At 43.5% G+C, this 26,054-nt stretch overlaps 1 protein-coding gene across 2 annotated transcripts in view; it reads left to right on the forward strand.

The window, feature by feature from the left end:
- LOC141140046 (CD109 antigen-like) overlaps positions 1-26,054 on the forward strand; it is a 343,299-nt gene that overhangs the window by 87,345 nt on the left and 229,900 nt on the right. For both annotated transcript variants that reach the window (XM_073626809.1, XM_073626808.1), the window contains 3 exons: positions 7,734-7,818; positions 8,893-8,986; positions 25,667-25,808. In XM_073626809.1, coding sequence (XP_073482910.1) covers positions 7,734-7,818; positions 8,893-8,986; positions 25,667-25,808 — 321 coding nt within the window. The remainder of the gene's footprint in view (positions 1-7,733; positions 7,819-8,892; positions 8,987-25,666; positions 25,809-26,054) is intronic.

The following is a 26,054-nucleotide window of genomic DNA, read 5'->3' on the forward strand; positions in this document are numbered from 1 at the left end:
CTAGGGTGGCAATGCTTACTGCAGTTTAGCTACGGTGTTATCACCCTTTCCTGCACATCCCAGACTTGGGTTGAAAGTAGCCATGCCAACACACTACAATTGTGACATTCAGCTTCAACTGAAGCACAAAAACATTCACAAAAAGCTTCTATGAACAGTCTACGTGATGTGCACAGCACATGTAAATGAAACCTAACGAAGTGAGGTGATAACTGTGATTTTATAATGTTGGACATACTGTGTTCTACAAAATTATGCTTTCTTTTTCGAGAGTTTAGTTCTATTTTAACTACTTTCAGACCGCTTCACACACATATACTGTAGTACGTGTTCTGACATCTCTGGGTCTATCATGTGCGCGCCGTCAAGCAACCCACTCCCATTGTGATTGGACACGCCAATCGACAGGCAGAACAGTGGTCTGCCTATGTAAACAAGGAAAATTACCATTCTGTGAGAGCGGGATGTATTGATCCTGTGTTTCTGCTAAGCAGGAACATGGATCTTTACCTTCCCTCCAGTCAAAGCACCTCCCCCACAGTTAGTAAGCACTCCCTAGAACACATTTAGCCCTTTGATCGCCCCTGATGTTAACCCCTTCCCTGCCAGTGTCTTTAGCACAGTGACAGTGCATATTTTTAGCACTGATAACTGTATTGGTGTCACTGGTTCCCACAAAGTGTCAAAAGTGTCACTTAGTGTTCCGATTTGTCCACCACAATATTACAGGCCCACTATAAGTCGCTGATCAACACTATTACTAGTAAGAAAAAAAAAAGAAAGAAAAATATCCCATACCGTGTAGATGCTATAACTTTTGCGTAAACCAATCAATATATGCTTATTGGGATTTTTTTACCAAAACTATGTAGCAGAATACATATTGGCCTAAATTGATAAAACAAATTTGATTTTTTACATTTTTTTTTATTGGATAGAAAGTAAAAAAATATAGTTTTTTTCCAAAATTTTCAGTCTTTTTTGTTTCTGAAAAGGAGGAATCTTCTTCTTTACACCATAAGGCTGAACAATAACCTGTCAAATCCATCTAGAGTTAGTGGATTTCGATGCTGCCTGGCCCTTTTTGGGGCCTTCTGGCAGAATAAATAGACAATCAGTCTTTCATATCTGAGCCGTTGCCTGCAGATAGATTCTGACTGCTCTTACAACATCTAAAGAGTGTAATGCCCTGTACACACGATTGGACATTGATCCAATATTCTGACGATGAAATCTGTCGGATTTTTTCCGATGGATTTTGGGCCAAACTTGTCTTGCATACACACGGTTGCACAAAGTTGTTGGAAAATCCTATTGTTCTGAACGTGGTGACATAAAACACGTACATTGGGACTATAAACAGGGCAGTAGACAATAGCTTTCGTCTCTTAATTTATTCTGAGCATGCGTGGCACTTTGTGCGTCGGATTTGTGTACACACAATCGTAATTTAAACGATCGGATTTTGTTGCATCTCCCCACGGTAATACATAAAACCTGGCCTGTCCTCAGGGCCCACTAACAGGCCAGGTTTTATGTATTACCGTGGGGAGATGCAAACTAGAACACTGCAATCACTGAGCAGCAAATGATATCACCTGTGATGTATTTCAGTTGTCTTGCAAACCTGGCCTATTAGTGGGTCCTGAGGACAGGGTAGATGACCACTGCACTAAGGGATAAATAAAGTGCATAAATATTGTGCAAAAATATTGAAGTGCAAAAATATTTACGTGCAAAATCTTGGTATCTCCACAAAAAAGTGCAAACAATGAAAAAGAAAAGAATGAAAATGTGCACAAAATGTCCAAATGATGTCCAAAAATCCTTAAAAAATAAATGGCTAAATGCGTGAATTAAAAGAAAAAATCACTATATAGCATCCTAAAAAAAGTATAAAGTGTCAGGGGAGACTCCAAATTAAGGAGGAAGTGTACACAGTACATAAATATATAATGGGCAGATGTAAAGTGGTAAATTGTCCTTAAAATGACTCCACGAGTTCCCTCTTCAAACACTAGTCTCACAGAACTCTCACCTTATGAAAATGAAGTAAATCGCTTCAATAGGTAAGTTGGACTGTTCACAGCATCCTATTGGGGCCTTATTGTGTTTACATACACTGCTGGTGGAACCATGGGTACTTCTCCAGCTATATAGATTCTCCACTGAGCCCTCCTAATATGCTGGCTGGCTGGTGTTGGCGCCCTTCTGTCTCAACGTCCTACCTCTGAGAGTGCTATGCATGCTTGTGGCTACTTTTCCAAGAAATTGTCACCTGCTGAGTGCAATTACAAGATTGGTGACAGAGAGCTGTTGGCAATCATTTTAGCCCTGAAAGAATGGAAATCGTGAGTAAAAACCAAGCGCTGAGATGGATATAATAAATCGGAATAAATGCAAATAAATATACGTGAATAAAAATAAAATGAAATGAGTACCGTGAATTGATCAATAAAATTAAGCTGCTATCAATGCAAGGTGATCAGAATCCCATAAAGTATAAAACATAAAATGTAAAAAATTGATGCGCTCTAAAAATTGATCAACCAATGTGCAAAAACTGTATCAAATCGCAAATAAATAAAATATCAGAAAAATGCTCAAATGAATAAATAATCAGATACGCATATAGATGAATAGGTACCCATTAAATAGAGATAAATAAAATCCTGGTGCTAATACATATACACATACCCCTCAAAAAATAATATGTGATGGTGTATAGAAATAAATAAATAAATAGATAATGCCGATCTGATAAAGGCCCAGTAGTTCATTCCTTAATCAAATTAATTGATTCACTGTGTTTGATCGTTATTCATGATTTTTGGCTTTTCTTACATCCCACTTCAGCCATGATACTGTTGGTAGTTTGGTTCTCAAGGGAATGATTTTATGAAAAGCAAGCAAAAAGATATATCATTGCGCAGTGAACTAGAGGAAAGTACACAAGCAAACAGCTTAAGAGATACACTCATATGCGCCTGGTTAAATAAAGGCATTCAGGTATGCAGATTGCAGTCAGCCGCTGTGGACGAGGCTTCCCATAGAGAAACCGCTGCTGTTCAGCTCGATGTGTCATGCAGCAGTGAACGTCCTAGGCTCCTCCGTTCACTGCTGCATGACACATCGAGCTGAACAGCAGCAGTTTCTCTATGGGAAGCCTCGTCCACAGCGGCTGACTGCAATCTGCATACCTGAATGCCTTTATTTAACCAGACGCATGTGAGTGTATCTCTTAAGCTGTTTGCTTGTGTACTTTCCTCTAGTTCACTGCGCAATGATATACGGTCCGGAGAAACGCTCTTGGGTCTCATCCTCGGACATACATGCTCCTGCCCGCCTCCGTGATTTCCATAGACGTTTTCCCCTCAAGGCCGGTGGTCCTCCGAGGGGGAGGGGCCATTGAGGAGGGGATACTGTCAGGGCTGGCTCAGCCCTCCCTTCTCTGAGCTGGCCGCTCAGCTGTTGGCTAATTGCCAGCTCTCATCTCTCTCCACAGTTAACCAGCTGTTGTGGATCTGCTCATCAGTCCCGCCTACTTAAAGATCTCCAGCTCAGTTAATTCCTGCCTTCGCCTTGGTCACATCACAAGAAACCATCTCCTGCGTTCCTGTTTAACTGCTTGCTCACCATCGATTGTCATATGAGGGCCAGGCGGCGCGTCTCTCGTTGTGGGAGGGCGTCATATGACGGCCTCCCATTTAAACAGTGACTGCGCGCGATCGTGCATGGGCATCCCTGTTTCTTCGGTGGCGGCGCGTCATGGAGACACCGTTTGCCACCAAGGGGGGTGAACAGCCATTGGGCATTGCTGTTTACCACGTGATCAGCTGTGATGAAGTCACGGCCAATCACAGATGGTTCCACCCCACTGTGCACGGCGCATGCACGTGAGCTCGCTGTGTGTGCACGTCGGTGGCGGTGTGTTCCCGATCGCCAAATGTCAAAAACTGCGGTAACAAATAGTTACCGGGTTCTCCTTCTCACACACCGATCGTGTGTGAGAAGGAGATTGCGGTAACACCTCATTACCGCTTACAGTGTACACCAATCACACTGATTGCCCCCCCAATAAAGAGGACCTGTCATCACCCATCATAGTACCTGCCACCACCCATCAAACTACCTGTCACAGTCCATCAGAGTACCCGAGTGCCTGTCAAGTCCATCAGAGTACCTGTCACAGTCCATCTGAGTACCCGAGTACCTGTCACAGTCCATCAGAGTACCCGAGTACCTGTCACAAACCATCTGAGTACCCAAGTACCTGTCACAGTCCATCTGAGTACCCGAGTACCTGTCACTATCCATATGAGTACCTGAGCACCTGAGTACCTGTCACAGTCCATCAGAGTACCCGAGTAGCTGTCACAGTCCTTCTGAGTACCCAAGTACCTGTCACAGTCCATATGTGTACCCGAGTACCTACCACAGTCCATCTGAGTACCCAAGTACCTGTCACAGTCCATATGAGTACCCGAGTACCTGAGTACCTGTCACAGTCCATATGAGTACCCGAGTACCTGTCACAGTCCATCTGAGTACCTGAGTACCTCTCACAGTCCATATGAGTACCTGTCACAGTCCATCAGAGTACCCGAGTACCTGTCACAGTCCATCAGAGTACCCGAGTACCTGTCACAGTCCATCAGAGTACCTGAGTACTTATCACAGTCCATATGAGTACCCGAGTATCTGTCACAGTCCATCTGAGTACCCGAGTACCTGTCACAGTCCATATGAGTACTCAAGTACCTGAGTACCTGTCACAGTCCATCAGAGTACCGAATACCTGTCACAGTCCATCTGAGTACCTGAGTACCTGTCACAGTCCATATGAGTACCCGAGTACCTGATGATCCTGTCACAGTCCATCAAAGTACCCGAATACCTGTCACGGTCCATATGAGTACCCGAGTACCTGTCTACCTGTCACAGTCCATCAGAGTACCTGAGTACCTGTCACAGTCCATCTGAGTACCTGAGTACCTGTCACAGTCCATATGAGTACCGGAGTACCTGTCACAGTCCATCAGAGTACCCGAGTACCTGTCACAGTCCATCAGAGTATCCGAGTACCTGTCACAGTCCATATGAGTACCCAAGTAGCTGTCACAGTCCATATGAGTACCTGAGTACCTGTCACAGTTCATCTGAGTACCCGAGTACCTGAGTACCTGTCACAGTCCATCTGAGTACCCGAGTACCTGTCACAGTCCATATAAGTACCTGAGTACCTGTCACAGTTCATCTGAGTACCCAAGTACCTGTCACAGTCCATATGAGTACCTGAGTACCTGTCACAGTCCATATGAGTGCTTGAGTACCTGAGTACCTGTCACAGCCCATATGAGTACCTGAGTACCTGTCACCGCCCTTCAGAGTACCCAAATACCAGTCACCAGGCCATCAGAGTACCCGAGTACCTGTCACCGGGCCATCAGAGTACCCGAGTACCTGTCACTAGGCCATCAGAGTACCTGAGTACCTGTCACCAGGCCATCAGAGTACCCGAGTACCTGTCACCAGGCCATCAGAGTACCCGAGTACCTGTCACCAGCCCATCAGAGTACCCGAGTACCTGTCACCAGCCCATCAGAGTACCCGAGTACCTATCTGCAGCCCATCAGAGTACCCGAGTACCTATTTGCAGTCCATGCCTCGTAGAAAATACGTTGGGGTGTTTGCTTTCCAAAATGGGGTCATTTTGTGGGTAATTCCACTGTCCTGGTGCTCCAGGTCTTCAAAAGTGTGATAGGTAGGAATGAAATGAGATGTGTAATTTATGCTCCTGACGGTACTACTTCAATGTTGGTCCTCTCTATGTGGCCAGGCTGTGTAAAAGTCTCACACATGTGGTATCGCCATTATCGGGAAGAGTAGCAGAATGTATTTTGGGGTGTAATTTTTGCTATATACATGCTATGTGTTAGAAATATTTTATAAATGGACAACTTTGTGTAAAAAAGAATGAGTTTTCATTTTTTTCCCACATTTTCCAAAAACTTCTGGAAAAAAATGAACCCTTCAAAAGACTCATTATGCCCCATAGATTATACGTTGGGGTGTTTGCTTTCCAAAATGGGGGCAATTCCATTGTTCTGGTGCTCCAGGGCCTTCAAAAGTGTAATAGGTGGTTGAGAAATGAGATATGTCATATATGCTCATAGAACGCCTGAAGGTGCTACTTCAATGTTGGTCCTCTGTATGTGGCCAGGCTGTGTAAAAGTATCACACATGTGGTATCGCCATACTCGGGAAGAGTAGCAGAATGTATTTTGGGTGTAATTTGTTGTATGCATTTGCTGTGTGTGAGAAATAACCTGATAATATGACAATTTTGTAAAAAAAAAAAATCTTCATTTTTCAAAGAATTGTGGGAAAAAATGACAACTTAAAAAAACTCACCATGCTACTTACTTAATACCTTGGAATGTCTACTTTCTAAAAAGGGGTCATTTGGGGGGTATTTGTACTTTCCTGACTTGTTCGTGTCTCAAGAAATGAGATACACCTGATGTACTGAAGGCCTGATCAATTTTCAGTGATTGGCACCATAGTTTGTAGACTCTATAACTTTCACAAAGACCAAATAATATACATTAATTTGGGTTATTTTTAGCAAAGATATGTAGCAGTATAAATTTTAGCCAAAATTTCTGAAGAAAAATTACGAATTAGCAAAATTTTAGGACAGAAACAAAGAAAAAGGCATTTTTTTTCACAAAATTTATGTTTTTTAATTATAGCACAAAAAATAAAAAAAACACTAGTGATTAAATACCACCAAAAGAAAGCTCTATTTGTGTGAAAAAAGGATGCAAGTTTCATATGGGTACAGTGTTGTATGACTGAGTAATTGTCATTCAAACTGTGAGAGCGCTGAAAGCTGAAAATTGGTCTGGGCAGGAAGGGGGTGTAAGTGCAATGTATTGAGGTGGTTAAAGAATGGCTTTGCTGACATCCCTTCTGGCTCCTTATCCTGCTTGCTGTTCCTCTACTTGGATCCCTGACTTCTGGCCTGGCTGATTACCCGATCTGGTTACTGAACTCTGGCTTGCCTGACTACCCGATCCGGTTACTGGAGTCTGGCTATGCTTTGAGTACGCTTACTCTATTTACCTTTTTATTTTTATTAATACACAAGTGTGATTTTACTGTACTTCTGTCTCGGTCTGGTTCATGGTTTCTGACACTACCTCCATTCCAATTCCACTATGGAAGGGGTGGACTCTGGACAGCAGTGTCTTAGCATCACTGTTCTTTTCCTTCTGTTTATCAACGTTTTCACCCAAAATTGGTACAACTTTCACCCAAGATTTATACACTTTCTCAAGCAAATTCATTTGAAATATGTTTGAATCTTGGGTGAAGGCTGCATGAGTCTCTGGTAAAACCTTATTAAATAGAGCCTTAAAATGTCCTTTTTTGTAGCACGGGTAAAGCAAGGAATACTCAGTAATACTAGCTGCAGATTATTGTAATTGCTAAATTAATTGCAGACCAATGGTATTTCACTTCCTGCAGTTTTATTGGCAAATAACATTTTGAGGTCTGTTTAATTCTTCTGCTACCTTTCAAACTGGAATGAGCACAATTATAATATTTGAACACACTGTAATTTTGGCTGTACACTGTTGAATAATACATATTATATGCTACTTTTCATTTTGTCTTCCATGTCTACATTACCTATTAGTATTATTCAAATATTCCCTATCTTCTAGTTTTGCCCAAGTTTGAAGTTCTCTTGTCCACTCCCTCATATCAGTCAATAAAAAGTGGGTCATTAGAAGGAACAGTTACAGCCAAGTAAGTCCATTTTTTAAATTTAAATCTGTCTATAAAAACTTTAACAATAAACAATACAGATTTAGACACAATATACTGTATATTGTAAGGATGAAATATTCACAATATGTTATTATGCAGTGGTCTCCAAACTGCAGCCCAGGGGCCAGATGCGGCCCTTTGCTTGCCCTTATCCGGTCCTTGGGGCATTATTCTCCCAACTGATACAAGACACTATACTGCCAACTGTCATCAACAATGGGGAACCATTTCTTCCATTAACACCAACCATGGGACACTATTCCTCGCAATAATACCAACAAGGGGGCACTATTCATCGCAATGACACCAATGATGGGGCACTATTCCTCGGAAGGTAACCAACAATGGGACACTATTCCTGGAAATCATACCAAGGATGGGACACTATTCCTCGCAATGATACCAACGATGGGGCACTATTCCTCACAATGATACCAACGATGGGGTACTATTCCTTGCAATGATACCAACTATGGGGCACTATTCTTCGCAATGATACCAACGATGGGGCACTATTTCTTCACCTTATACTAAATGTGGCAATGTTTACTCCCACTGATGTCAGAAAAATTTCCACTCTCGCTGGCCACAGTTTGGCCCCCCTAAAGTCTGAAGGACAATAAACTGGCCCTTTTGTTTAGAAAGTTTGGAGACCCCTGTTATTATGTGTTTTTAGCTATGGTTTTTTCAATACTTTGATGATTATTATGTGTGGGTGTATGATATTCTGCATACTACATTGTTTTGTTGAATGAGCATTATATTATATATTACTATAAAATATTGTGCTTTCTGGACTAGAGCCGATTCTGATGATAGAACTTGCATTCAGTACTGTAATCATAAAACTGAATTTTCCTCTGATAATAATGTTGTACTGTGAAGTGAACATAGGAACTAGATCTATTGTAGTTATAGGGTTACATTACACCCATAGAGTTGTAAACAATTTAAAACATACCCACATTTTAATTACACAATTATAAACTACTGCAATATTGAGTAAAATTAACATGGGTTAGTTGTCACTATGGTATTTATGATTAATTGTAGGTATACCTATGGCATGTCTGTGAAAGGAAAGCTAAATGTTACCTTATCATATGCAACAATTTTTCATAAAAGAAATGTCACCAAAACCTTTGAGGTAAGTAGACTATAAACTTTTCACATATAGTAAATGATGTCGGAGGGAGAATCTATTCAAAAACACAAATCTTTGTACAGGAGGCAAGGAACTAATAAGGATCTATTTGCATTTCTGCTGTAAAAAGAAGATGCTAAAACCAAGTTTAAAGTCACTATACTGTATATGTATTTGCTACATTTACAATTTACAGCATCTACTGCACAACAATACAATTTCAGATCAGTCTGACAATGGAAGTGCCGCTATAGCTGAAATGTAGAGATACATTATATTACCAAAAGTATTGGGACGCTTGCCTTTAAACGCAAAAAAATTTAATGGGATCCCAGTCTTAGTCCATAGGGTTGGCCCACCCTTTGCAGCTATAACGGCTTAGACTCTTCTGGGAAGGCTGTCCACAAGCTTAAGGAGTGTGTTAAGGAGTTTGTGCACTGGTCTAAATCATTGGTGGAGGGGGGGGGGATTATGGTGTGGGATTGTTTTTCAGGGGTTGGGCTTGGCCCTTTAGTTCCAGTAATGGGAACTCTTAATCCATCAGCATACCAAGACATTTTGGACAATTTCATGCTCCCAACTTTGTGGGAACAGTTTGTGGATGGCCCCTTCCTGTTTCAACACGACTGTGCAGCAGTGCACAAACAAGGTCCTTGGGGGGAAGGGGGGCAGGCATTCAAAGGACAGCTGGTAATGGCATGTTCTTGGAGCAGGTCCTCCACACTGTAATGTAAAGGGGCACTGTAATATAAAGGGGACTGCACTGTAAAGGGGCACTGATTACAAGGGTGTAAATGGGTAAAGGAGTAATTTTTTTTTTTTTTTTTTAATCAATTACTTTTTATTAAGAAAATACAAAAATACAATTGTTTTCCAATCTCCAGAGCTCAATATTAAACAATATACAGTTCCCATGGTAAAAATACATAAACAGGAGAGAAAAAAAAAAAAACAGGATCCAAGAAGAAAACCGTATTTTCCCTCTTTATCATACCATCCCGCCTCCTTCCCCTCCCTTCTCACTCTCTGTACTTACAGACGACTTCCATTCACTTCCAACCTTCATTCATACTCATTCATAATCGCATATTCAGTTTATTTCAGCTCTAACCAATGTTTCCATATTTTAACAAACTTCTTATAATTTCTTCTCTTCCTATATATATATTTCTCCTTCCCAATCGTGTCGTTCACCACTCTCTCCCATTGCATTACTGTCGGGGTTTTTTTTTCTTGCCACTTTCGTGCAATTAGCTTCCTTCCTTGAAACAGACACCTGGTTACTGCAATTTGTACAGATCCCAATACTCCTTCCTCTTCTATTAACCCCAGGAGACATATCTTAGCCTCTGCACCTAAAGATGTCCCGAACACAGCATTTATTTTGCTTATTATACCCTTCCAATACCTATACAGCTTGGGACATCGCCAGATCATATGCACCAAATCACCCCTCCCATCTCCACACCTTTGACATTCTGCATTCGGTCTTCTTCCAAACAAAAACAACCTTGCGGGTGTATAGTAGGATCTGTGTAACAGCTATAGGTGGGATACAGTCTGCGAGGGCGAGAGCGAGACCTTGGGACCCAAAGCCAGAACCCGTCTCCATTGTTCCTCTGTTATTGGCCCCACATCTCTCTCCCACCTAACCCTGTTACCATGTTCCACCTCTGCTTTCTGTACTGCCCCCCTTATATGCTCATACATTTCTGATATTAACCCTTTATATGTTCTTGCATTAACCAATTTCTTAAGAAAGGGCATTTTACTCAACTCTGGTACTTTCCCTTTAAATGTGTCCAGAGCATGCCTAATTTGTAAATATCTGTAAAATAATTGATTTGAGATTTCATGTTCTGCACTAATTTCCTGAAATGATTTCAATCTACCTTCCTTGTACAACTGTGCTAGCTAGGTAGCGGATACCTTTCCGATCCCATTCTTCCACCTTCGACCATTATCTTAAGTTCTTTCAAGTTTTTATTATCCCAAAGGGGGGAGAACTCGGAGAAGCCGTCATAACCCAACATAGTCCTGACAGTGTCCCAGACTCTCAACATTAATTGTGTTGTTGGACATCTACATCCAAAGGAATCCGCTTCCACCGCTTCTACTACTGTACTATGTCTTGTGTCGTTCAGCAATAATTTATTACTTCCCTCCTTTCCTACAGATATATTACTCCCCTTCATATACTGTAATTGTGCCGCCAAAAAGTAAAACTCCGGGTTTGGCAGAGCCAGGCCTCCCACCTCTCTCGGACGTTGCAACGCCTGCAACCAAATTCTTGCTGGTCCTTTCTTCCAAATCAATACCCTGAATACTCTATCTAGCTTTTTGAACCAATGTTTTGGGATCCATACTGGTGAATTGCGCATTATATATAAAATTTGCAGCATCCACACCATCTTTATTAAGTTAACCCGACCAGCCACCGAGAGAGAGAGGCCCCAGACCCTACTCTTCTGCTTAAGTCTTACCATAAGTGGGACTACATTCCTTGCTATAAACTGCCCTGGATCTTTAGTCAGATTAACCCCCAAGTATCTCATTTGATTGGCTACCTTTATTTGGGCTGCCTGTTGTGGGAGTGGTTCCGTAATGGGATCTATGGGCATAAGCACAGATTTCTCCCAACCGGTTTCCAATCTGGAGAAATATCCAAAGTCCTGTACCAATCTCATAGTCTCTTCCAAAGAGGATTGTGTATCCCCCAAGAACAACAAAACATCATCAGCATACATAGCGACTCTTTCTTCTCCTGTTTCCCTTTTAAATCCCTGGATTCCTTGGAAAGCTCTTAAAGCAATTGCCAAGGGCACTATTGCGAGAGTGAAGAGAAGGGGAGACAGGGGGCACCCTGTCTCGTCCCCCTCTCCAGCTGGAACCAATCAGAGCACTCCCCATTTATTTTTACCTTAGCCTTAGGGCTCTCGTATAATAATTTTATCTATCTGACAAATTGGGGTCCAAACTGGAATTCTGTCAGTACCTTCCACAGGTAGTGCCACTCTAAGCTGTCAAGCGCTTTAATTGCATCTAATGATAAAATAGCTCTGTTCCCTCCATTTTTTACCGGAATCTGTATGTTCAGATAAGCCCGCCTTATATTTAAACTCGTAGATCTATCTGGGATAAACCAAGTTTGGTTCGGGTGTATTACCTTACTAATTATTTTATTCAATCTGGCTGCTAATACTTTTGCTAGAATTTTAACATCTGAACATAAGAGGGATATTGGCCTGTATGAAGCTGTTTCTAGATGATTTTTCCCTTCTTTTGCTAAGACAATTATTGTTGCTTTCATCATAGAACGTGGCAATCTCCCTTCCCCCATAGCTCCATTGAAGACCTGTAGAAGTTTGGGAAATAATATGTCCCATGTTTTTTTTTTATTTCTATTGGCAAGCCGTCTGGACCCGGGGCTTTCTGGCTTGCCATATCTGCTACTGCTTTGCATAATTCTTCAAGTGTCAACGGAGCCTCCAACCCCTCCTTATCCTCGTCTGATAGTGAAGGCATTTTTAATTTATGGAAAAAACCCCATATCCATGGGCGTCCACAGGTAGGGGCAAGGGTGGTCAAGTGCCCCCCCTGGAATCAGGCATTGGATCGGCACATTCAGCACAGTGGCGTCACTATGGGGCTGCAGGCAGCCAGCGGGGGGGGACACCATCAAGATGCTGTCAAGCCCCCCAATCAGTGTAATGGGACTGCGGGCTCTTTTCCCTGCTCAGTCCAGCAGAGAACTCGGCAGCGCTGTGTCAGGAAAAAGGTGAGCTGCAGGCTGTCAAAGGTTCCCCCCCGCTCGCCCCCCGCCCCCTTCTCCTGTCAGGGAGAAGAGATGGCGGCTCTCACCAGGTTACCCACCTAGCTTCCTGCCCGCTCCGTTCCTTCTCCATTGGCTATAACTGAGGGCCAGTCAAAGGAGACTAGGAGAGGAGAGCACCATGGGACATGTAGTCCCGAGGACTGGTGGCCCCATTTTCTACATGAAGGAGGCTACAACTTGATCAAGAGAGAGATTGAGAGACTGCAGCCTGGAAAAAAGCTGAGGGAGTGAGTGCTACAAATTTTGCCGGCAATCAACAACTGTAAGTCATCTTTAAATTAATTATTTGATCAGCTTAAACATATCAGTGAAGATGTATTAATTATAAGGCATGATATACAGGAGGTGTCTGCACGAACAACAGCTCTCAAGGGAAGACTTGGCCAGATAGAAGATGATGTAAACCCTATTAAGCAGGAAATGCAACTAATGCGGAAACAGTTGAATATGTGCATCCATAAAATAGATGAGATGGAAAATAGATCATGCAGGAAAAATGTGAGGGTGCTAGATCTCCCCGAGAAAAGTAAAGGAAATACCCCTGTAGATTTCATGGAGATGTGGTTCAAAGACATATTTGGTAGAGACTCTTTTTCAAATTTTTTTGCCATTGAACGTGCACACAGGGTCCCATTCAGGGCATTGCCCTCAGGAAGCCAGCCCAGGCCCGTGATTATTAAATTCCTGTACTATAAGGATAAAAATACAGTTCTCCAAAAGGCAAAAGTGATGAGGACTATACAGTATAACGGTGCAAGAATCTCAATATATCCGGACTTTTCTCCTGAACTACAGAAACAAAGAACAAAATTTGTAGATTGCAAGCGTAAAATGCAACAGCTAAAAATTAATTATGCATTGCTGTACCCGGCCCGATTAAAAGTAACAGCCCTTGGAGAAACCAGGTTTTTTAACACACCAGCAGAAGTGACATTGTGGTTGGAAGCTAATGAAGGGAGGATACGGCAGGGTGAAGAGTAATGAAATCATGGGGCTGACCAGAATATGGATGTTTTTCTCTCTTGTACCTGAACTTTCTTTTTTCTACTTTTTTTATTTTTCAGTTATATGCACAGGAGATGGGAGTGGTGGAGGGAGGGAGGGAAGGGGAAGAGTGACTCAGAGTAAAGTGTGGAAGGGCTGAGTCACCCTTCCCAGTGAGGAGTGGTATTGAAGTGGTAATTGTAAATTGAGGGTTTTTTGTTTTTTTTGCACAATGAACACAATTGAGATTTTTGAGACACCGGGGATGGACTCCCCCTTATTCAATTCAGTTTGCAATATATTGAACGTTTGTTATTTTTTAAAAAGTTGAAAATTCTCACCTTAGGGAAGAAATGCGGTCAATTTAGAAGCCCTCAAATGGGCCCAAAGGTGGGCAGAAAAAGAGGGTTTGGGATAGGTGGGAGGTGTAGGGAGTGGGGAGGAAAGGACTGGGAGGGGGAGAGGGAGGGAGAGGGGGAGGAGGGGAGTGAATGGGATATAGTGGAACTCATAGGGAAGAATGGGAGAGGTAGTGGAGGGATCTGGTATGAATTTGGAGTGAGAGAGGGGGGAGAGAAAGGGAAGATTGTGGGAGGTGTGTTGTGGCTAGGATACGGGAATATATGTGGGATAGGGCTTGAGTTTACACTGGAAAATAAATCACTAAAAACACAGTATATAGGGGAAGTAATATTTGAGCACAATAAATATGAGAAGGAGTGTAATAGAACTAAGGAACTATTTTCTAAAGATAAGAGGAATGGAACAGTGAAATGGTAGGGTCTGGGGATAGGAGAGGGGAGACCTTAGGTCAAACTAGGAAAATCAAGAAAGTTAAAATATGCTCTTGGAATGTGCGGGGGGGGGGGTAAAAGATCCGTCCAAGAGACGGGCAATTTTTTCAGAGATCAGTCTGGATGAATCTAAAATACTATGCCTGCAGGAGACACACCTAGAGAAAGAGTCAACTAATGTTTTGGAACATAAGAAATTTAGGGTACAATATCATTTGACCCACACCTCTTATTCAAGGGGAGTGAGTATACTGATAGATTCTGGGGTGGTTTTCTCCTGTAGACATAGTAAAATAGACGAGAATGGAAGGTATGTTTTCCTTTCTTGTACGACTGAAGATAGTGAATGTGTGCTGGCCAATGTTTATATTCCCCCACCATTTAAGACGGAAATTTTATGTGATCTAATGGGGTTTGTGGCTGATAAACCAGGAGTCCCGGTCGTAGTAGCAGGAGATTTTAACATGATCATGAATAAAAGTTTAGACAGGTTCCCACAGAGGGTCCCTGTCAATGGAACTCCCGGTGGTCCATTGTTTCAATTCTGTGAAGAGACGGGGCTGGTGGATATATGGAGGAGGTGGTATCCCAGGGTAAAACAGTATTCTTGCCACTCTAGATCCTATTCTACTTTGTTCAGGATTGACCTTATTCTGTGCAATGAAGAAGCTTTGAAGATAGTAGAGGAGATAGATTATAAGCTGAGGGGGATCTCAGACCACTCGCCAATAGTTTTTTCAATTAAAGTGGGGGTGAATTATGGTAGGGGGGACTGGAATGTGAACCCATTTTGGTTGGAGATAATTAAGGACACTGAGGTAATTGCTGCTAGTCTGAGGGAATTTATAGACTTGAATACAGGGACTGCGTCATTAGGAATAATTTTGGATACCCTAAAGGCATACCTGCGGGGGATGCTAATACAAAAAATAACTCACGTTAAAAGGCAATCGCAGGCTAAAGAAATTAAGGGGCTAAAGGAGGTGGAATGGGCAGAATCACGATATGTGGAGTTACCGACCCCTGGTAATAATGATGAGTGGCTGAAGAAACAGGATGAATATAAAAAATTAGTTTGAGGAAAAAGTAGAAAATAAAAAATTATTTCAGAAGCAGGCTCTCTATGGGGAAGGTGAGCAAGTAGGGAGAATCTGGCCCTAATATCCAAGGTAAATAGTCCTTCGGCTACCATATCAGTAATGCAAGATAAAAAAGGAAAAATTAGAAAGATCACTTCTGAAACAGTGAGGGAATTTAAGAACTATTATAAAAAATTTATAAAGCACCTCACAGAGAGATGTAGATGGGGCGATGTGGGCATGGGCGCCCGCAGAACTCGGGGGGGGGGCATCATTTTAGGGTCACCCATGCGCCACCCCTTTTCGACAATGTCATTATCACATTGTCATGGTCAGAGACTGCAGGAGTAGTACAGTCCCTAGGATAAGTAATGAATAATGGCCAACAGGCCGTCTTACCAGACCCAGCGAAACTACAGAAGTGATCCCTCCAGCTGGATGATCGCTCACTCTGGGTTCCCCTGGGGCGATTCTGGTCAGTAGTGTAGCATGTGTGAGCCACTGCCAAGGTACAGTTATTCTCTCTCTGGTAGCACTGGGTAGCATGGCTCTCTCTCTGGAGCTGGGTAACGTGGCTCTCTCTGGTGGCGCTGGGTAGCATGGCTCTCTCTGGTGGCGCTGGGTAGCGTGGCTCTCTCTGGTGGCGCTGGGTAGTGTGGCTTTTTTCTCTGGTGGCGCTGGGTAGCGTGGCTTTTTTCTATGGTGGCACTGGGTAGCGTGGCTTTTTTCTCTGGTGCCGCTGGGTAGCTTGGCTTTTTTCTCTGGTGGTGCTGGGTAGCGTGGCTTTTTTCTCTGGTGGTGCTGGGTAGCGTGGCGCTCTCTCTGGTGATGCTGGGCAGCACTCACTCCCTGTATATCATGCCTTATTAATAATACATCTTCACTGATATGTTTAAGCTGATCAAATAATTAATTTAAAGATGACTTACAGTTGTTGATTGCCGGCAAAATTTCTTTCAAGGATGGCTCTTTTCCTGCCATTGAGTTTGATGCAGATGTACCTTCCTCCACCCCTGGTTCCATCTCCAGACCTTGGGGTGTCACTGTTACGGAAGTTGCTACTGGCGTTGCTGCTGTTGCTGCTGGTGTCCCTGCAGATCTTGCTGCTTTTACTGTTGATTTTATCCACAGAGCCCTGGCTTTTCCTCCCCGCTGGTTGAGCCACCAAGGGTGGCTGATGTTACTGTCCACCCCCTTTCTTTGGCGTCTGGTTTGGCGTGTGCGCATAGCGTTCCAACTTTGCAGCGGCTGAGGTAGCCTGGTTTGTTTTTTTTCTGAGGTCCGCGCAGGGTCTGGGTGCTCGTTCCCGCACCCGCTCCTTCCTGTGTGTCCGCCTCATCCCCCCCTCGCCTCCTAGACATGCTAGGCGGTGGGTCCGTTCATGCTTGGTGGGAGTCACGGCCAGCCACTCTATCCCGTGCTCGCGTCACCTCCCCCACGCACTCACCAGGGGTTTGCGCTTGCTCAAAAGTCTCTACGGGAGAGCTACAGGGGGACCCGCTACACACTTCCCCAGCTCCAATACACCAGTGCACCAGCTGTTTGTCCGACCCCCAGCGTCTTCCTCCTTCCTACCCCTCCATCATCGCCAGCATGGAAGTGAGTGCGAGGTCCAGGAGCGCGGCGACCTCTCACCTCAGCATCTGGTCACACCCCCAAAATAGGGGTTGTTACTCACTCGGTAAAAGAGTAATAATTACAGTTCCTCTTTACAGTGCAGTCCCCTTTATATCACAGTGCCCCTTTACTTTACAGTGCCCCTAGCAATCACAGCCCCCCCATCAGGGTGCCTCTTGCAGTCATGCCCTCCTTTCCCCTTTTCTCTCTAATCAAAGTGCCCCCTTTTACTCTCTGCCTCACCTGCACAGACCTACCTTAGGCAGGGTAGAGGCAGGGTAGAGGCAGGATTGAGTCTGTGTATCCTCTTCAGGGCAGGGGGTAGGAGGAGCCTTATATAGCAAAGAGACATCCCAATCCAGCAAAGAAACAGCCCAATCCAGCAAAGAGACATCCCCATATAGCAAAGACACATCCCAATCCAGTAAAGAGACAGCCCAACCCAGTAAAGAGACAGCCCAATCAAGCAGCATAACACTGGATGTATGCATTTTCTACCAGTCAGTTAGTTCAGAAGTGTTGAAAAGTTGTTCCGGATTGCAACACTTCTGAACCTATGCAGTTGATGCTACTAGAAAATCTATTTCTACTCAGGAGAAAAAGATAAAACATTCAAAAACCGTATGCTTGTGGGGTCTATGGACATTATGCACCTGATTGTCCCAACAAAGGTAAAAGGGCTATTGCTGTGACTGATGTTATAGTACCTGAACAAATAAATTCCATTACCCAGTCTATCTCCCCATTGGTTTATGAAGAGAATAAAGTTAATTCTCTACTATCACATTTTGTCGTCCACATTAAACTTATCACTGAGGGCCATGAAATTCCATGCTCAGCTATATTGTACTCCAGGCTGGGGGGAGGGGGGCTTTATAAACATAAAATTCTCTCAAAGTTATAATATTCAAACGAGAAATAAACCACTATTGATATGGAGACAGTTGATGGTTCACCCTTCTCCTCGGGACCTGTTACCCATGAAAAGGTTCCACTTGAAAGACAATTTGAGGCTGACCATCATGAGACCTTTAGCTTTCAGTTAATCACAACACCCAAATTTCCCATCATTCTGGGCGTTCATTGTTTCTCTGTTCAGAATCCCTCTATCAACTGGGGGACAGGTACTATAAATTTTAGGTCTGACAATTACAAAGAGCATTGTAAAGGATCTTACCAAGCAAGTCATCCACTGACCGGGGATTCATGAGTGGTTGTGGTGACTACTCAGTCATATGACAAGCTCCACAGTATCATGAATTCTGGAACGTTTGTGACAACATGAATGCTGATCAGTTACCTCCTCATCGCCCATATGACTGTCCCATTGAATTGCTTCCAGGGGCACAAATACCCTCAACTGCCTCTATTCTCTATCAGAATCTGAATTGAAGGTGCTCAAGGAGCAGCTTGATGTGAATTTAGATGAGGGCTTTATCAGACACTCAACCTCTCCTGCTGGGGCAACCTTATTCTTTGTTCTTTTATACTTTGCCATCCCATTTTTGTCAATCTTCAGATTTCCTAGGCATTCTATAGAATGCGGACACATTTTCGGTGACATATACACTGTACCAAATAATACATAATAATGATAAACGCATTGAGATCAGGTTGGGTAGTAACTATTAACAGCAGTTATATAAAAAAAAGATGTAATAGCTGGCCACAGAGCAGCAGCTCCCAGTCTTGAAGATTCCCTTAACCACTTGCCGACCGCCGCACGACTATATACGTCGGCAGAATGGCACGGGCAGGCAAAAGGACTTACATGTACGTCCTTGCCTGCCCGCGGGTGGGGGGTCCGATCGGACCCCCCCCCGGTGCCAGCGGCGGTCGGCAAATCTCCCCCGGCGATCGGAGGTGAGGGGGAGGCCATCCATTCGTGGCCCCCCCCTCGCGATCGCTCTCAGCCAATGGGATCATTTCCCTGCCTCTGTATTGTACACAGAGGCAGAGGAAATGATGTCATCTCTCCTCGGCTCGGTATTTTCCGTTCCGGGCCGAGGAGAGAAGACTGCAATGTGAGTGCACAACACACACACACACAGTAGAACATGCCAGGCACACAAAACACCCCGATCCCCCCCCCGATCGCCCCCCCGATCCCCCCCCAATCACCCCCCCCCCCTGTCACAAACTGACACCAGCAGGTTTTTTTTTTTTTTTTTTTTTTTTTTTCTGATTACTGTATTGGTGTCAGTTTGTGACATTTACAGTGTTAGGACAGTTAGTATTACCCCCCTTTAGGTCTAGGGTACCCCCCTAACCCCCCCTAATAAAGTTTTAACCCCTTGATCACCCCCTGTCACCAGTGTCGCTAAGCGATCATTTTTCTGATCGCTGTATTAGTGTCGCTGGTGACGCTAGTTAGTGAGGTAAATATTTAGGTTCGCCGTCAGCGTTTTATAGCGACAGGGACCCCCATATACTACCTAATAAATGTTTTAACCCCTTGATTGCCCCCTAGTTAACCCTTTCACCACTGATCACTGTATAACCGTTACGGGTGACGCTGGTTAGTTTGTTTATTTTTTATAGTGTCAGGGCACCCGCCGAATAAAGATTTAGCCCCCTGATCGCCCGGCGGTGATATGCGTCGCCCCAGGCAGCGTCAGATTAGCGCCAGTAACGCTAACACCCACGCACGCAGCATACGCCTCCCTTAGTGGTATAGTATCTGATCGCATCAATATCTGATCTGATCAGATCTATACTAGCGTCCCCAGCAGTTTAGGGTTCCCAAAAACACAGTGTTAGCGGGATCAGCCCAGATACCTGCTAGCACCTGCGTTTTGCCCCTCCGCCCGGCTCGGCCCAGCCCACCCAAGTGCAGTATCGATCGATCACGGTCACTTACAAAACACTAAACGCATAACTGCAGCGTTCGCAGAGTCAGGCCTGATCCCTGTGATCGCTAACAGTTTTTTTGGTAGCGTTTGGTGAAATGGCAAGCACCAGCCCCAGGCAGCGTCAGGTTAGTGCCAGTAGCGCTAACACCCACGCACGCACCGTACACCTCCCTTAGTGGTATAGTATCTGAACGCATCAATATCTGATCCGATCAGATCTATACTAGCGTCCCCAACAGTTTAGGATTCCCAAAAACGCAGTGTTAGCGGGATCAGCCCAGATACCTGCTAGCACCTGCGTTTTGCCCCTCCGCCCGGCCCAGCCCAGCCCACCCAAGTGCAGTATCGATTGATCACTGTCACTTACAAAACACTAAACGCATAACTGCAGCGTTCGCAGAGTCAGGCCTGATCCCTGCGATCGCTAACAGTTTTTTTGGTAGCGTTTTGGTGAACTGGCAAGCACCAGCCCCAGGCAGCGTCAGGTTAGTGCCAGTAGCGCTAACACCCACGCACGCACCGTACACCTCCCTTAGTGGTATAGTATCTGAACTGATCAATATCTGATCTGATCCGATCAGATCTATACTGGCATCCCCAGCAGTTTAGGGTTCCCAAAAACGCAGTGTTAGTGGGATCAGCCCAGATACCTGCTAGCACCTGCGTTTTGCCCCTCCGCCCGGCCCAGCCCAGCCCACCCAAGTGCAGTATCGATCGATCACTGTCACTTACAAAACACTAAACGCATAACTGCAGCGTTCGCAGAGTCAGGCCTGATCCCTGCGATCGTTAACAGTTTTTTTGGTAGCGTTTTGGTGAACTGGCAAGCGCCAGCGGCCTAGTACACCCCGGTCATAGTCAAACCAGCACTGCAGTAACACTTGGTGACGTGGCGAGTCCCATAAGTGCAGTTCAAGCTGGTGAGGTGGCAAGCACAAGTAGTGTCCCGCTGCCACCAAGAAGACGAACACAGGCCCGTCGTGCCCATAGTGCCCTTCCTGCTGCATTCACCAATCCTAATTGGGAACCCACCGCTTCTGCAGCGCCCGTACTTCCCCCATTCACATCCCCAACCAAATGCAGTCGGCTGCATGAGAGGCATTTTCTTTATGTCCTCCCGAGTACCCCTACCCAACGAACCCCCCAAAAAAGATGTCGTGTCTGCAGTAAGCGCGGATATAGGCGTGACACCCGCTATTATTGTCCCTCCTGTCCTGACAATCCTGGTCTTTGCATTGGTGAATGTTTTGAATGCTACCATTCACTAGCTGAGTATTAGCGTAGGGTACAGCATTGCACAGACTAGGACACACTTTCACAGGGTCTCCCAAGATGCCATCGCATTTTGAGAGACCCGAACCTGGAACCGGTTACAGTTATAAAAGTTACAGTTACAAAAAAAGTGTAAAAAAAAAAAAAAAAAACACAAACAAAAATATAAAATAAAAAGTAATAGTTGTAGTTTTATTGTTCTCTCTCTATTCTCTCTCTCTCTATTCTCTCTATTGTTCTGCTCTTTTTTACTGTATTCTATTCTGCAATGTTTTATTGTTATTGTGTTTTATCATGTTTGCTTTTCAGGTATGCAATTTTTTATACTTTACCATTTACTGTGCTTTATTGTTAGCCATATTTTTGTCTTCAGGTACAGCATTCACGACTTTGAGTGGTTATACCAAAATGATGCTTGCAGGTTTAGGTATCATCTTGGTATCATTCTTTTCAGCCAGCGGTCGGCTTTCATGTAAAAGCAATCCTAGCGGCTAATTAGCCTCTAGACTGCTTTTACAAGCAGTGGGAGAGAATGCCCCCCCCCCCCATCGTCTTCCGTGTTTTTCTCTGGCTCTCCTGTCTCAACAGGGAACCTGAGAATGCAGCCGGTGATTCAGCCAGCTGACCATAGAGCTGATCAGAGACCAGAGTGGCTCCAAACATCTCTATGGCCTAAGAAACCGGAAGCTACGAGCATTTTATGACTTAGATTTCGCCGGATGTAAATAGCGCCATTGGGAAATTGGGGAAGCATTTTATCACACCGATCTTGGTGTGGTCAGATGCTTTGAGGGCAGAGGAGAAATCTAGGGTCTAATAGACCCCAATTTTTTCAAAAAAGAGTACCTGTCACTACCTATTGCTATCATAGGGGATATTTACATTCCCTGAGATAACAGTAAAAATGATTAAAAAAAAAAAAATGAAAGGAACAGTTTTAAAATAAGATAAAAAAGCAAAAAAATAATAAAGAAAAAAAAAAAAAAAAAAAAAAGCACCCCTGTCCCCCCTGCTCTCGCGCTAAGGCGAACGCAAGCGTCGGTCTGGCGTCAAATGTAAACAGCAATTGCACCATGCATGTGAGGTATCACCGCGACGGTTAGATCGAGGGCAGTAATTTTAGCAGTAGACCTCCTCTGTAAATCTAAAGTGGTAACCTGTAAAGGCTTTTAAAGGCTTTTAAAAATGTATTTATTTTGTTGCCACTGCACGTTTGTGCGCAATTGTAAAGCATGTCATGTTTGGTATCCATGTACTCGGCCTAAGATCATCTTTTTTATTTCATCAAACATTTGGGCAATATAGTGTGTTTTAGTGCATTAAAATGTAAAAAAGTGTGTTTTTTCCCCAAAAAATGCGTTTGAAAAATCGCTGCGCAAATACTGTGTGAAAAAAAAAAATTAAACACCCACCATTTTAATCTGTAGGGCATTTGCTTTAAAAAAATATATAATGTGTGGGGGTTCAAAGTAATTTTCTTGCAAAAAAAAATAATTTTTTCATGTAATCAAAAAGTGTCAGAAAGGGCATTGTCTTCAAGTGGTTAGAAGAGTGGGTGATGTGTGACATAAGCTTCTAAATGTTGTGCATAAAATGCCAGGACAGTTCAAACCCCCCCCAAATGACCCCATTTTGGAAAGTAGACACCCCAAGCTATTTGCTGAGAGGCATGTCGAGTCCATGGAATATTTTATATTGTGACACAAGTTGCGGGAAAGAGACAAATTTTTTTTTTTTTTTTTTTTTTTTGCACAAAGTTGTCACTAAATTATATATTGCTCAAACATGCCATGGGAATATGTGAAATTACACCCCAAAATACATTCTGCTGCTTCTCCTGAGTACGGGGATACCACATGTGTGAGACTTTTTGGGAGCCTAGCCGCGTATGGGACCCCGAAAACCAAGCACCGCCTTCAGGCTTTCTAAGGGCGTAAATTTTTGATTTCACTCTTCACTGCCTATCACAGTCTCGGAGGCCATGGAATGCCCAGGTGGCACAAACCCCCCCCAAATGACCCCATTTTGGAAAGTAGACACCCAAAGCTATTTGCTGAGCGGTATAGTGAGTATTTTGCAGACCTCACTTTTTGTCACAAAGTTTTGAAAATTAAAAAAAGAAAAAAAAAATTTTTTTTTTTGTCTTTCTTCATTTTCAAAAACAAATGAGAGCTGCAAAATACTCACCATGCCTCTCAGCAAATAGCTTGGGGTGTCTACTTTCCAAAATGGGGTCATTTGGGGGGGGTTTGTGCCACCTGGGCATTCCATGACCTCCGAAACTGTGATAGGCAGTGAAGAGTGAAATCAAAAATGTACACCCTTAGAAATCCTGAAGGCGGTGATTGGTTTTCGGGGTCCCGTACGCGGCTAGGCTCCTAAAAAGTCCCACACATGTGGTATCCCCATACTCAGGAGAAGCAGCAGAATGTATTTTGGGGTGCAATTCCACATATGCCCATGACCTGTGTGAGCAATATATCATTTAGTGACAACTTTGTGCAAAAAAAAAAAAATAAATAAATAAATTGTCACTTTCCCGCAACTTGTGTCAAAATATAAAATATTCCATGGACTCAACATGCCTCTCAGCAAATAGCTTGGGGTGTCTACTTTCCAAAATGGGGTCATTTGGGGGGGGTTTGTGCCATCTGGGCATTTTATGGCCTTCAAAACTGTGATAGGTAGTGAGGAGTAAAATCAAAAATGTACGCCCTTAGAAATCCTGAAGGCGGTGATTGGTTTTCGGGGCCCCGTATGCGGCTAGGCTCCCAAAAAGTCCCACACATGTGGTATCCCCATACTCAGGAGAAGCAGCTAAATGTATTTTGGGGTGCAATTCCACATATGCCCATGGCCTGTGTGAGCAATATATCATTTAGTGACAACTTTTTGTAATTGTTTTTTTTTTTTTTGTCATTATTCAATCACTTGGGACAAAAAAAATGAATATTCAATGGGCTCAACATGCCTATCAGCAATTTCCTTGGGGTGTCTACTTTCCAAAATGGGGTCATTTGTGGGGGTTTTGTACTGCCCTGCCATTTTAGCACCTCAAGAAACGACATAGGCAGTCATAAATTAAAGGCTGTGTAAATTCCAGAAAATGTACCCTAGATTGTAGGCGCTATAACTTTTGCGCAAACCAATAAATATACACTTATTGACATTTTTTTTACCAAAGACATGTGGCCAAATACATTTTGGCCTAAATGTATGACTAAAATTGAGTTTATTGGATTTTTTTTAGAACAAAAAGTAGAAAATATCATTTTTTTTCAAAATTTTCGGTTTTTTTCCGTGTATAGCGCAAAAAATAAAAATGGCAGAGGTGATCAAATACCATCAAAAGAAAGCTCTATTTGTGGGAAGAAAAGGACACAAATTTCGTTTGGTTACAGCATTGCATGACCGCGCAATTAGCAGTTAAAGCGACGCAGTGCCAATTTGTAAAAAGTGCTCTGGTCAGGAAGGGGGTAAATCCTTCCGGGGCTGAAGTGGTTAAGACCCCTTTCACACTGGGGCGGGGGGGGGGGGGGGCGTTAGCGGTAAAGCGCTGCTAGTTTTAGCGGCGCTTTACTGCTGTTATACAGCGCTATTCGGTCTCTAGAGGGGTGCTTTTACCCCCGCTAGCGACCAAGGAATGGGTTAATAGCGCCTGAAAAGCACTGCTGCCGAAGCGCTTTGCAGGTGCTTTGGCAGCGGTGCCCATTCATTTCAATGGGCAGGGGTGGTGGAGGAGCGGTGCATACACTGCTCCCGCACTGCCCCAAAGATGCTGGTTGCAGGACTTTTTTTCCTGTCCTGTAAGCGCACCGCCCCAGTATGAAAGCACTCACACTGGGGCTGCAGAAAAGGCAGTTTTACAGGCGCTTTTCAGGCGCTATTTTTAGCGCAAAAATGCCTGTAAAACGCCTCAGTGTGAAAGCGGTCTAACTGATTATTTAATAAGTTACCATAGCTGTGGATTAATTCAGGTTAAAGGTGTTAGATATAATATATGCATGCCATGAGACTTATTCAGTGGGAGGTAATGCCATACATATTAATAATGTAAATAACTATAATAAATATATAAAAAAAGTCATATTTAAGTGCAGAGATGTATAATAAAATCAGGAATTGAACTGTACTACTAAGCCCCTGAATTGCTATCTCTGCAAATGATATTAAACTAATTTTATACTCATTTCAAGTTTTTATGATCTTTAGAATATTTTCTAAACTTTTCCATTTTAATGCATCTGTAGATAAATGGCAATTCGAAATTTAGTTTTAGTAATACAGAGCTGAGAAATTTTCTGCGATATGAAGAAACACCATCTGATGCCAGAACTTCAACTTTTGCTGGTCCATTGGACGTGATTGCCAAAGTCACAGAGGAGCTGACAGGTAAGGCAAATCTTTTTTTTACTCACATGCTACATGTTTGCCATAAGACATATACTGTAGTGTGTGCTGTTTAATAAGCAGTTAAACACCATCCTGTTCTGCACTTCTTAGGCCTCATGCAAACAGACGTTTTAGACATCTCTCCTAGACTCCTTTCCTCCTGGCAGCAGAGTTTTGGCAGAAAAAATGCTTAACTTGTGTAAATGAGTTTAGGTGTTTCAAGGAGTTGGGCTTTAATTCATTTCA

Source organism: Aquarana catesbeiana, linkage group LG04 (genome assembly GCF_042186555.1).
Source record: "Aquarana catesbeiana isolate 2022-GZ linkage group LG04, ASM4218655v1, whole genome shotgun sequence".
Lineage (NCBI taxonomy): Eukaryota > Metazoa > Chordata > Amphibia > Anura > Ranidae > Aquarana > Aquarana catesbeiana.